A 14,868-nucleotide genomic window follows, 5' to 3' on the forward strand; every position below is an offset into this window, starting at 1 on the left:
TGCCTCTGTTTGTAGAAAAAATAACCAAGAACTGCATACAGTCAAGCCAAATGTTTTCAGTTTGACACCAGTATAGGACCAATAATGACAGGCAGTATTGTATCATAACTAATTTTTGCTAGTCAGTTCAGGAGGATGAAAACATAATGGAATAGTAATAACAACACTGATTTTGTTCTAATAATACAGTAATACAATAATTTGTCTTAAGGAAACTAAAATTAGTTTTACAATTAATTTTCAGAAAAACAAACGTGAAGATGACATTTGGGTTTGATTTGACTAACGCCTTTAACTCAATCACAAATCAAATGTTTTGTTTGCAAACACAGATCATAAAAGTTGTTTCAATTGTCATATGTAAGACAAATTTCAAAACAAGTCCCTCGGAACATCTTGGACATAAATACCCTTTTCTGAGGACTAGTTGTTTATGAAGATGTGTATTCTTCATAATTAACCAGTCTAGGTGATACAGCTGACTGAGCTCAGAAGGCTGTTTGACTTGTTCTGGTAGGATCTTTTCTCAGTGGCAGCTGAATACATAGCTATTTTCCTTAGTGCATTTCTACTACTCTTGCATACTCCAGACATGTCCCAAAGCCTCCTCTACACAACATCAAACATTGCCTGTCATGCTCTCCCTTAAAGACATTCATTACTTATCCAAACCCAGACATGTCCTAGGCAGATTACTCACACAAAGTCTGTGTCATTTACATATAGCCACTTCTTACTGTGGAAGTGAAGTCTTCCAGACAGGTTGGTGCACCCAAAGTCATCCACTTAGAAACACAGCCAGAAGTGTATGCAAAATGCTGGCAAAGAGGATGACTCACAATGAACACAGAATAATTAAGGTTGAAAAAGCCCTTTTAGATCATCAAGTCTACCAACCACTAAACCAGGTCCTTAAGAGTCACATCTACATGTATTTTTAACACTTCTCAGGACAGTAATTTCACCACTTCCCTGACTGCCTGTTCCAATGCTTGACCATCCTTTCAGTGAAGAAATGTTTCCTAATAATGAAAACCTCCCTTGGCACAGCTTGAGGCCATTTCCTCTTATCCTGTTGCTTGTTACCTGGGAAAGGACACAGACTGCTACCTGGCTACAACCTGCTTTCAGGTAGTTGTAGGGAGCAGTAAGGTTTCCCCTGAGCCTCCTCCTCCAGACTAAACACCCCCAGCTCCCTCAGCCACTCCTCATAAGGCTCATCCTCCAGACCCTGCCCCAGCTTTGTTGCCCTCCTCTGGACATGCTCCAGCACTTCAATGTCTTTCTGGCAGTGAAGGGCCCAAAACTAAACCCAAGATTCAAGATACAGCCTCACCAGTGCCAAGTATAGATATTATCACTAGCAATGATTCCTGTGTATTAACAACCATGATACAGAGTTAGAGCTAAAAGCGAATGGTGACTGCTTTTTGGCCTGTGAACAAACCCCATCTTTTCTGGGCACCTTATTTCTGGGACATCTTGCATAGTGATTAGATCAAGATATACTTTCATAGCATGTGAAAAGCATAAAACATAGCCATAATGCAAAGAAAATTTAACTGAAGTGAGATTAGCCTTCTTTGTCTTCAATATCTATCTGCAAGTCTCCTGAGGAATGCCAGTCTGTTTGGGACTGCAAACACACTGGAGCATTAACTATACCTATATTATCACCCATGCAAAAGAAGTCTGCCTCCCTATTTTAGGAATTTATCCTCAGTCAAGAGCCAACATATACAGCTTTGCCAAGCTGGACCTATGCCACGACTTTCTGACACACAGGCAGGAGAACACAAATGGAAAATGAAACAGAATAAACAAGCACATAGGTAAATATTTGGTTCTTACCCTTCTAATTTGTCTAATGTGTTCCTGCCTACAGGAATGCAAGGGGGGAGCAGAGCTGCCTACTCTCCAGTTTGCAGGCCATTCAAGAAAACCTTCATTTTTTCCTGGAGTTAACTCCATTACCTAAGAAGATATGACTCTCTAGAATAGGTTTTGCTAGTCAAACTATATCTACACGTGATCTAAAAATCAAAAGGGAAGATATTTACAAAAATAGAGAAACAAAGTCTTCAGGAAATTCAACTCTAAACAAGCCTTGCCTGTCAGTGCCAAACACTTCTGTCAACAAATCCTGCAGTATTAATCACTCTTGAGCAAGAGAAATAAAAGGAAGACTGAAAGCAGGAGACAAAGCTTGGGGGAAGCTTAACAGCTACAGAATAAATCCATATGACAGTGATAAAACAGATAAGACAAACCAGACTGGTTTATATCCTCCTTTGCATGTATGCAGGAAGCATTACAGTTCTATTTGTCTCAATATTACTATCGATAAGCTTTCAGGGCTCATTTCTTTACTTAACTTTTTTTTCTTTTTTTTTTTTTAATTTACTGTGTGTTAACAAAATGTCTGGCCAGTAAACAGCAGCCCTTTTAATCCAGGTTTCCCCTTCACTGATACACATTAAAAAAAGAGGGCAGTGACCAATCACAGAAATATTAACATCACTGCTCAGCTACCAAACCATATCTGTTTACTACCTTGGAGCAGAGCTAGGATGTCCTGATCAGGCATATTCTTAAGGCTTGATATAAAACCTAGATCCTCAATTCTGTGAGAATGTGGCACTGTTCATTTTGCAGAGACCAACAGGAAAAGCAAAAACTTAAGTGCAATCCATATACATGCACACCAAGTAGAGTGCTGCTATATCTCTGCAGTGTCAATAAAGATATTAAGCACTATTAAATAATCCAAGTAGTAACACAGACATTAGTTCTTTTCCTATCCTGTTCTGAACATTTATTATTAGCACTATGTGGTTGGATTTTCCAAACAAACAGTCCCTCAGTAATCACAAAAAACTGAACTAAAACTGTGTGCAGATATTTTTAGACAGGGCTTTAAAAGCCCAGTCAATTAGCCATAAATTCTGAGCACAACTGTGTGCAGTGAACTAATATAAATGTGGCACTCTAGCAAAGAGTTCCAAAACAGGCATGGTACAAGCTCTGGAAACCAGGCTCAATTAATCTCCTTTAGACAATATTCGAATAACAGCAAGTGGCAACTTAATTCATTTGTGTCTTCTTGAACAATTAAGACTGAAGTAATAGTGACAATAGTAGTCTGTCAAGATACAGGTACCTTCAGTGATTTAAAACAGAACATATGGTTTGTGACAGAGCACATGCTCTATACAGTATTCTTACAGATCATATCCCTCTTCTCTCCCCCGTGAGCTACAAAACCAACCTTAATCTCGCCCAAATTCCTTTTCTGTAATTTTATGAAAAGCCTTCTCTGAATTTTTAACACTATGCAATACTTGTATATGGTGTCAAAAAGGAAACTGATTTCCTTCAGTTGCCCCTCAAAGCACTGGAAGATTAAGCAGCAGAGTACAAATATAGATCCATAGATAGGACCTGACAAAGTGAATTCCTTTGTACCAGGTCTGTTCCAAGCTGTACTTTTCTTTGGGAACAAACTGACACCTGCTGTAACCATCCTCTGCTCAGAGGCCACTTTGTGCATTTACTGCCTGTGTATCCCACTGAGTGCCATCAGTGTTAAGACTTACTGCTGCAGGTCTATAGCTTATCCAGCACTTTCTAAAGGAAAGTAGAAGACCAGATTTGCTGCAGTATTCCTGAAGAGAAGCAGTTAAAACATTACCAGGTTTACAGAAGTATCATCATTTCCTTCCCACACTATAAGTAAGCATCTCTGAGCCAATGTCAATACCTTTTTAACAACAGTACTTCACTTCTCAGGAATGTAGGACCTATGGCCATTTCATAAGACTGGACTATAACCTGGGCTTCCTAGTTTCCCAATACAGCAACCTCATGGAAATCTTTTTTCCCCGAGAATCAACTATAAATATCCATATTTTTGACAAGGACATCTAGTAATCATCTGTGTTTATAAAGACTCAGGAGTATTAAGACTTTGTATTTTTAGTTGGATGTATGCACCTGACACAAAGCATCTTTGACAAACATAAGTCAGTTTGCTTTGAAATTAGGCAGTACGTAAAATTAACACACACATACCCTTCCATGTAAAAAAAAAAAAAAAGAAACAACCACCAAAAACAAACAAACAAACAAACAAAAAAAAAAAACGAAAAAATCAAACAAAAGCAACAAAGGGGTATATAAAAAATTAACAATTCCTCTACAGGAAACTACTTAAGGGATAGATAGATGCATAGATAGACAGACAGACAGATAGATAGTTTTCTTCAACCTTGATATTTCTTTATTTAGTCTTTCAAGAGGCAGCCTTGCAGGGCTCTATTTAAGTCTCAATCAGTTCAATTGTGAGCTGAAATGCACGTGCAAGTCTAAATAAGTGACATCAGTATATTCAACATTCACCATGCATTTTCATTAAACTGACTCTGAGAACTACCAGACTCACAAGCTGGCTGCATCTTTTCACCTATATCACCCTCAGAGCTGAAAGCTTCTTGACAATGCAGCAAAGTAAAAACTGCTTGATCTATTTGAGCTTTCCAAGACATAAAAGAAACAAAAGTTTAGATCTTTACAAGTCAGTATAACAAATATATTAGAAAAAAGTATCTACTGAAGAAAAACCAAACAAACCAATGAAAAAACAAATCACAAACCCCAGAAAGCACAACAAAAATAGAAACAGTGGACAAAGCCAAACCCAAAATTTCCACAGCTGTTATTTTGTCAAGATAAATCAGCAGGTTTTATAAATCATTTCAACTAATGTTTATAGTGCAGAAAACCTGTCATTTATACATGCCACAGTTTACCTCTCTCAGGAAAAAGCATTTGACATGTCATATTAATAACAGAGGCAAAGAACTTAGAGATGGCTTACAAGCTGTGGTATGACCACATCAGCACCAGGATGTCCTAATGCTTATTATGGTGACAGGGTTATACTCAGTCTTTGACAGGAAACCCAAACTTCCCACACAAGCTTGAAAATAAATGCTGAGCTTTAGACCTGGTGCTACCCATGGGCTGAATTTAATAACATGCTCAGGCCTTGGTTTTTCATGACTAATCTGCTCTCAGCACTTTCATACAGAGCTGCTCCTATTGCAACAAATCTCTACAGCTTCATACTAATCCCCTTGATACACCTTTCCAGAGGCTGACTGTGATAACCAGCTCTTAGCATTTCTGGTTTCTGGCAAATGGAATTATAAAAGAAACAAGACCTGTGGGAAGTGTTTAGTTGCTATCCAGACAATTTGGATGCATCTACAGAATTAATCAAATTAAATCTCAGGTGTTAAAACTCCCTTTGTATCAGTCTGTTCTGGACCGGTTTGTGGTGGCATCACTTTTTATTTTTACTATCTCATCACAAAACACACTGTAATCACAAAAAAAAATGAAGTGATATACCCTATACATGCCAAGATATTCACCTGGGCCAAGAAAATAAAGAGTTATTTTCTCTCCTTACCCTGTCTGTAATACACAGAAAACAAAAGGAACATTATCAAACCAATGTGATACAAACTTTGATCCCCAAACAACTTACCATACTGATCACTCAAGCAGTGATTTCCCCACAACCACACTTTCCAAGAGCATTGAGCTCTTAACTGTAGGTTCTGAATCGGCACTGGTAGCTGCCTGCAGACCCCAAGCATTCATTTTGCTTAGTCATAACCTATGCTGCAAGTCTGGGCACAAACACACACAAAAACATTTCAACATATCCCAACAGATGCTGGGTAGCAGAAAACTGGACAGAAGCAGCCTGCAATACCACACATTCCTGTTTGCAGAGCCCAATTCTTCCTCTGTCTCTGGGGTCAAAGGTGCCCCAGCTGTAGGTTAAAGACAGAATACTCAAAACCAAAATATATAGGGAAAAAAATTAAAAAATTAAATATTACTAATAATAAAAATAAAAACAATGTCAGCTGACCTCTTCTTGCTGGGCTTTGTTCAAAAAACACTGGTGGGGCCCTGAGTGGTTTGTGTGGGGCTATTGCTGGCTGAGGTTAAACTATGCTACCTACTTGTCTAATGCAGGCAAATCTTATTTTGCCTATGCTGTGCCAAGCAAAAAATAGGGTTTTATTTATAAAAATCTTAATAATTCTGTAAATATTTAGAGCAGTTATTCTTGGTCCAAAGAAAGGGCAAGGGAACTCCCTTTTCCTTTCCTGTGGACAGCTTCAGAGAAAGACACTATTTGTCTGCATCTTGTTTAAGTCCTTCTGGATTTCTTCATCCAGAAGAATAGTTGCTTCGAGCCTTCAACAGACATACTATGCTACCAGAAGGAAACAACATTTCTAGGATCAGATAATTCCAGCCCCCAAGAAGTACACTGCCACCACAGACAATACTGCACCAACATGACCATTTCCATCATTACACACCACCTTACTCAGCTCACAGTCCATCCTTGATCACATAAAATGATATTGCCAGTATTCACCTTGCTTATATTCCAGTTAAAGTAATCAAGGAAAGACTCTTGAACAAGATATGAAGGAATTAAGGAATAAAAGGTGCTATGAAACATGAATGGCTGAACACTAACCTCTTTACCCTTGCAGGATGCACTTGGCTAATCCTGTTATAAATGCGCTCCTGATCCTGCACATACAGGAAAAGAGCAATGGCTTCTAAAAATAAATTCAGGTCTGACTTTTCCTCATCTCAAATTCATAAACTAGCTAATGCTGGACACAGGAAATTATCATATTCCATTTCTATACGCCAAGCTAATACTAGAAATTAAATGGTTTCCTATCTAAATTATACAAAACGCCATAAATTTTCTCACTGAAAAGTGTCAGTTTCCTTTGAAGCCCCAACTAAACCTCAAAGCACACCTCAGTTACACATATAAGATGAAAAATTTGGGAGCTGTCTTGCCTACAGCTTGCATTGCTCTCTGTCTCCAGACAGTTCTGCCCATGGCTACCCTTATTTCACTCAGTAGATGAGTGTGCCATGCACAGGAAACACAGCTGCTGTTAAAGAAAGCCAGGGGATAAAATAAAGAAATGGAAAACAGACCTACCACTACAAGGTTCCTTTCTCCCAGTGCCCTGTCTCCAACCAGCCACCATGAAAGTGGCCTTTCTTCTTGTCAAAGAATCATAGAATGGTTTGGGTTGGAAGAGGCTTAAAGATCATCTAATTCCAATGCCATGCCATGGGCAGGCACTCCACTAGACCAGGTTGCTCAAAGTCCCATCCTAACCTGGCCTTGCCCCATGCTTTGATGGAAGACAAGGTCTCCCAACACTTTTCTTCATTTCTGGCCTCTGCCAGCTATTTTCCTTGAGCTGTTTATTACTGAGTGGATTTTTGAGATGGTTAAGAGAAGCCAGAGGGAAAGCAGGAACAAAAGAAAGGACCATAGCACCCTTCCTCTTTCTGCAGGGTCTCAGCCTATTTTCATCCCCTCAGACATCCTGGTTAATCACAGATTGAAGTTAGTCAGTGAGAGCAGAAAAGTAAAGAAATCTGTGTGTCCAACATGCACCTAGTCACAAAACACATGAACTTTACTCTGAAAAAACAAGACATCTGTCCTCCTGGGTATGGATGATTCCTCTCTGCTACAGTAGTGGATTATCTGTTATCATACAGGAAAACCAAGACAAAGTAGCTCAGGTGGCACCCCCTCCAGAAACAGAATTAGAGGTATTTAAAACTTCACAAGCTTCCACACAATAGACAAAATGCCCTTTGCTGTCATGCTGCAGTATAAACTCAGTGGTGGAAATGATGGAGGACTCCAAGAGATACCACAACAAGAAAGATACCTCTCCCTAATTACAGCCTCTATTCCATTATATTTATCATCCAAAAGTAACTGGATTCATTATGAGATACAGAGGGAAATGTGAATGCCAATTTACATTTATTATTGTCTTTGAAACATTAACAGAAAGCAAAGCAGATCAAGAAGATCTGCATTCCCTACCTTAGGAAGAAGAATTTTTTGTGTTTGAACTGTGGCTATTCAACTGTGATTCAACCCAGTAGACAGCTGAACACCACACAGACTTTCACTCATTCCCTCACCCTCCCACAGTGGGATGAGGGAGAGAATAAGAAAAAAAGGTAAAATTCCTGACTTTGGGGTGACCTAATTGCAGCCTTCAGATACCTGAAGGGAGCTGAAAAGAAATGTGAAGAGCGACCTTTTGTAAGAGCCTGTAGTGACAGGACAAGGGGCAACAGCTTCAAACTGAGAGCAGGTTTAGATTAGATCTTAGGAAGAAATTCTTCCCAGTGAGGGTGTTGAGGCACTGGAACAGTTTTCCCAGGCAGGTCCTGGATGCTCCATCCCTGGAGCCATTCAAGGCCAGGTTGGATGGGGCATTGAACAACCTTGTCTAATGAAAGGTGACCCTTCCCACAGCAGGGGTTTGGAGCTGATGACCTTTAAGGTCTCTTCCAATCTGAGCCATTCTATGGCTTGAGACAAAGAGAGTTTAATAGAACAGAAAAGGCAGGGAAATTAATTAATTTAACTAACAATAATTATTATTATCATAATCATCATTATTAATAAAACAAGTGATGCACAACACAAATGCCCAGCCAGTTCCTGAACAGCATCTCCCAGACAGCTTTTTGCCTAATTTATAAACTGAATATGACACCATATGGTATGGAATATCCCTTTGGCCAGCTGGGGTCTGCTGTCCTGGCTATGTCACCACCCAGCTTCTTGTGTTGCCCACCCCCTCAGCCCCTCCACTGGCAGGGCAATATGAGAAGCTAAAATCCCTGACTTAGTATAACACTGCTTAATAACAACTAGAACACCAGTGTTATCAACATTATTCTCAACCTAAATCCATAATACAACACCATATCAACTACCAAGAAGAAAATTAACTCTACCCCAGTTGAAAACCAGAACAACAATATAGAAAATAATTAAAGCCTTCCAAGCTAGAAGTGACACACTTTTTAGTTCTCAGTCTATAGCTTAAAAGGTCAGCAGGTAAAACTCCTAGCTCAGTAAACTCCACAGCATTAGGCAATTTGTCCAAAACTCAAATTCTTGCTAAAACAACAAGTTGTCTTAAATAGGAAACGCTTCAGAATATTTGCTGTTCTTTCAGGGTCATTACCTTCATCCTCACATCACTCAGCAGCACAAATTCCATCTGTAGTGTATGAGCACAATGTCACTTTTCTGCTGACTTTGCTATAGCCTGTGCATAGCATTTAAGCTGCCTCTCCATCTGCTAAGAAATGGTGAGTCCTGTGCAATTTCCATACAGCTCCTTGGACTTTTTGAGCAAGTTTGGATAAGCAGCATGAGGATATTCTGGTGCTTTACAACTTGCATCATGCATCATGTTTCTGATCTGTCAAGCACATTAAATCCAGACCTTTCTCCTTGTGAATTCAGAGCCTTGCAGTCTGCAAAAAACAGTAATTGAGTCCAATTCCAGCCTCTATAAATTGTTCACTTAGAGCTGTTGGGTTGGTTTGGTTTTTTCCTAACCTGCTGTTACACTAATTCTTGATAGGACTTTTTTCGTTCCCATATTAATGCAGCCTATCTTATCCAGAGTGAAGGTGCATTTACTACTTCCAAGTGAAGAAGTTAACTAGAAAAAAATCAAAATATTTTAATTCTACATAGTGGAAATAACAATCCAACAAAGCCCAGATGAAGTGGTCGTAATTCTCAGCAGAAAAGAAACCTCACCAACAATCAGCATTAATAATACTTACTTTTGCAATTCTAGGTCCTACATCTCCAGCTTCAAACAGAAAAACAGATTTTTTTAAAAAAACAAAACAAAACAAAAATTTCAACTTCCTTGTTCTTTATTCTTCCCAAAAGCAAGCACTTTATTCTGATAAAGGACAAGTGCAAGCATGATACTTTAAAATCAAGGAGCACACTTAGGAGTTTTATCTGACCCAGAGATTTCTACCTCATTGCAGAGCTAAAAGAAAGTAGTACCTAAAACCCATTGCATGATCTACTGCAAAGTACATAGACCTTAACTTCTTGCTTTTTTGAATGTAACTATCCTTTAGTGTCTTTTTTCTATGCATTAGCTTACATAAAAAAATTAGCTAAGATCTACCACAAATACATTAACCATATCTTCTAATACAGAAGAGAAAGAAGTGTCAATGGTAACAGATTGATCACTGATAGAACACAATGGTTCTTTTTACATGGATCTTACTGTAGGTAAAAACAACTTCAGAGAATAATATGTACAGGCTAAATCAGAATGACCAAAGCATGTTCCAATTAGAATAACCAAAATGCAGGTAAGTGCAGATACAAGACCAAATTCCATGCACAATTAGAGAGATTGTGCATTCAGATCTGGGAACTGCATAGGCTAAGAGATCCCATTAGCAATTACAATTTGGATGGAACTCTAGTGTTCAGGGGAAAGCTAACTTTTCAGGTGGATAAAGAGTTCCTTGCCAAAGACAAAATTACTTAAGATAACTTAAGCAGAGAAAGAAAATACAGCTAGCAATTTTTCCACTAGAAAAATCTTGTTACTGCAGGACAAGCCATCTACAGAAATCACAAGGCTTTGCCTCCCAGGGCTAGAAGAAATGGAAAACTGAATGGAATTACTCCTGGTGCTATTCTGGGAAAGGTGAAAATAACTATTTTCCTGTCTGTTGACTGCACTGACAGTGGCCCTTCTTTCCCTTGCATGTTCACAGTACTTTGCAGGAACTGCACATACAGGTAACCTACTGTGAACAAAGGATGCATGGATTAAACTGGAGAGAGTAGTGAATCCAAACTCTTAGAAAAAGGAGTTCAAGTGTTTCCTTACAGAAATCCTGAAGTGTGCTCAATATCTAAAACTGGTAATAAGCTTGATCTATTTTATCAGTTTCCTACAAAAGCATTATACACAGTCTTCACCACTTTAATCTATCACATCTGTAATTAAAGAGAGAAGCAGAAAATTCCAATGAGATGCAGTTTTGTTTTTACCTGGCATTGGCTCCTTTAAGGTCACAGAAGTGTGAGAGTAAAGCTTTCACTACATCGTTGCAGACAACTTTAACTACATCAATGTGACTCAGCCTCTGTCGCAGCTGCTTGGCAATCTCCCAAAAGTCTTCAGAGAGCAGCTGGTACAGCTGCCCCTCATCTCTGCTGAGTTGCCCATACCAGGACAGGATGTAATCTCTATAGCTGTAGTCAAACACTGAAAGGAGAAACAAAACAATAAATTGCAAAATCTGCAAAAGGACAAGGCACACCAAGGTAGGAAAAATGTAATCCTCCACCCTTCCCAAAAACTGTACAGGTAATTGGCTTCATATCTACTTCTTGTCAAAGAAAGTCAGGTTGGTGAGGTTACAGCAACCTGCACCTGACAGGTTATTGCAGGTCACTTTGCAAAGCAAAGCCTTTAAGTGGATTTGCTCAGACAATCAGGTTACCAGCTACACACAAACCTCAGACTAATACCTGTCTCTCAGCAGTGGCTTTGGTTATATGAACTACCATATAATCTGACTGTGTCTAAAATATTGCAGACTGAAGACAGTTTTCTTTACTTAGGAACTGAACAGGCTCCATTCCAAAGTCATGGCTAAAAAGAGAAGATGGTAAGATTTTTTGGATTTCCAAAGTAATACACAACACAGAACACCACCACAGAAAGTACATTACAGGATGTACAGAAGAGCTGAAAGAGAACAAGTGGATTAGTGAGACCATATGAACTTCAAAAATGACAAAGCATTCCAAACCATACCAACAGGCAATAACCAATATTACTGTAATTGTAAATCCCATGGCAACACTGTCTTCTACCATTCTGACTTTGCTTTTTGCCATTATGACCTATCCCAGCAAATGTCCCTGGAGGTCTAAGAGGGAGCAGGAGGTGTTCAAGGAGAACACAAGAACTATTTAGCAGTTGCAACAAGATGGTGAAAAAGCTAGGGTTGTAAGAGTCAATTTGCATCTACCAGAGGGATAACAAAAAGAGGGAAATAAAGTCACGTGCCTGGAAATTTGAGCAACTTTACTAAACAAGCTGGTTTCAAACTTTAATATCAAAAGTCTGTCTCATCTGCCAGTGGTGCAAAGTAATCATAAGACTCCACAATTTCTTACCTTCCACTTTGATAGAAGTTGTTTGCTTGGTAAATTATGAAAATCTCCTGGCACCGGCAACAGTGTACTAATAGCATATTAACAGGACTAGAATATTTTCACCTGCCTTTTCAGGCAAAATCCAACCAACATAACCTTGACAAAACATTTCCAGAGAAATGGCTAAAACTGATAAACATTTCTATGTCTAGTCAAATGCTTCACAAACTAGCTTCCTCAAGTTTATAAATAAAGAAACTGAGTCACTTAAATGAGTATGCTGAAACATATAGTTAAAAGCCTTTTGACAAGTCACTTCTAGACTTTTATTAAATTTAATTAATTTTATTAAATTAATAATTCAGAAAAAAATTCCACAGTTCTGTAAACAAATACATAACAGGTTTGAATACAGTTTTCCCCTAATCCAAGGGAGAAAAAAGTATGCAGAGCCATATAGCAGGATAGGAACTTCCAAAATACTTTTCTAAAATATATTAAATATTTTACTGAAAACTTTCACCCAAAAATACTACAGAGTGATAAAAACAGTTATAAAAAGTAGTGGTCTTCTGATCAGCAAGCAGAACAATAACCTGTCAAGACATCACAGAATACAGAGAATAGTATTTTAAAAATCTGAGGTTTTATTACTTATCTCAAGTCTTCCAACAAAACGCATTTTAAGAATCTATTTTTCTACAGCTGTCCCCACGTTCTTCTTCAGCCACCTTTTTCTTATTCTCTTACTATTCTCTTCTTTTGCAAGATCTGAAATGCTGTGGAAAGTAGATCACAGCACAAATTCTTCCTTTTAATCTAATGCATAAGACACCAATAATTTCTCAAGTGCATTTGCCACACACTGCATTGAGGTTGTTTTTTTTTTTAATCAGCATTTTCTTACAGACACCCTCTCTATCCTTTGCAAAGGTGCAAAGTAGCTATTTCTTCAGCATCTTTTGCCCAAGAAGACAAGCTATGTTATGGAGTGGTGGTTCCAACACAAGTCTATCCAACAGAACTCTACAAAGCAAGAGCATAAGAGCAGGATTTGCAATCCCTTAAGGATATATTGTCTTTCAGAGAAAATCTACTCCTAATGACTGTTAATTTACACCTATTTTTAAGCAACTCCACTCCAAAATTAGCTCAGTTTCCAGCATACTACATAACACATTCTTTTTGATTCCTTTTATCCACTCATGGATTCTGTCACATTCAACATGAAAAAACCACAAAATCTATTGGCAATATCAAGTTAAAGACAAAAGATCATCAATCATCACCAAAAATCAACCATGTAATTATTGAATATTTCATTTGTGTTTAACTCTGCCAGTTACATACTTTCAACACCTTAAAAGGAATACACTACTTTAAACCCTATTTTGTTGCACCTGTGCTTTACAACTCTTACTTTGCATGTCTTCTGTAGTTTCCTTGTCACTTCTGAACCTTGTTGCCCTTCCTGCATCACAACAGTGATGTGCTCTATAAAATTCAGGGTTCTTTAGAGCTCAGGATGTATATCCAAGTGAGCAGCGAGACAGCTTTTAAACAAATAAAATTTTAAAAGGTCACCAGCCACAGACCCTAACAGCAACCAGTTTAAGACTGGGTAAGACACTGCCTTGTGTCATCCTGGCCATGGTGTGCAGCAGCTGCTTTAGTTTCATGCCCATTGATGCAGCCTTTTCAGTACTCTAAAGAAATACAGAAACCAAGTGTAACAATTTTAGAGAGAGCAGCTTGCTCCTTTCAGAAGAGAAATCTGCTCATGCACCTACTATTTTCCTTATTTTTATACTACATTTTCTCTAAAACATTGAAGACAACAGGCAGAAGACAAGGAAGGAATAAAAAAAGAAGCAGAACACATTCAGGATAGAACCTTACTACCACTAACTCATCCAGTGCAAACATAAACCAAATTTCTTCTGATCAAATCAAATGCAGTGACCACAATGAATCTGGTGCAAAACTGTAGAAACTTCTACTGGGTTTTCTAAATTAGTTCAGAAAATCCAAATCCCAGGTTACTACAGTGTGATTAAATGTCATTCCCATGTGAAACTGAACTTTTTCAACTACTCTTTTTAAATACTGTAAACTAGCAGAGTTTTGGGATTAGAGAGCCAGAAGCTTGTGTGGAGGTTTAGTGAGGACACCCCTCTAGCCCTTCCTTCATTCCCACACATGTCCTACAGTAACTGCTATCACTTTTTCCACATTCATTCATTCAGAGGTTCAGTGGCACCACCAGCACCAGCAGGTCAGACTGGCTGCAAATCTGCACTTTGCAGAGCTTCATATTATACAGTTTTTATACTGCTAAGACTCATTATCCAACTTTATTAAAAACAACAAAAATCCAAATAGGGATTAAATACCTATTCTTTTTCTCAAAGCAATATTAAAAAATAGAGCATAAATATTCTATGCAAATGCAGGCACAGACTTCCAAGTTTCAACAAGCACTAACTGTCCCTTCCTGAAAACCCTGGGGAAGCCACAACCATTACATTAATTTATAATCAAATCCAAAATTCTCCTGTGACTGCATGAACAAATGAAGAAAAGATATAGCTACAACACTGCCTTGAGTTATTCTAGAGCAACAAGCATTGCAAGCTGTAAAAGAGAAATACAAGGGTAATGTGAATTGTGTTAGGATCCTGCAGGAGGAAACCACCATCAAAAAGGCAAGAATCATTACCAGAATTCTGTGCTACTATAACACTAGATTATAACATGCATGA

At 38.4% G+C, this 14,868-nt stretch overlaps 1 protein-coding gene across 1 annotated transcript in view; it reads right to left on the reverse strand.

The window, feature by feature from the left end:
* Positions 1-14,868, reverse strand: part of SNX25 (sorting nexin 25) — a 79,885-nt gene that overhangs the window by 47,941 nt on the left and 17,076 nt on the right. The window contains exon 3 of the mRNA XM_079306755.1: positions 10,991-11,207. Coding sequence (XP_079162881.1) covers positions 10,991-11,207 — 217 coding nt within the window. The remainder of the gene's footprint in view (positions 1-10,990; positions 11,208-14,868) is intronic.

The sequence above is a fragment of the Erithacus rubecula genome (genome assembly GCF_903797595.1).
Source record: "Erithacus rubecula genome assembly, chromosome: 5".
NCBI lineage: Eukaryota > Metazoa > Chordata > Aves > Passeriformes > Muscicapidae > Erithacus > Erithacus rubecula.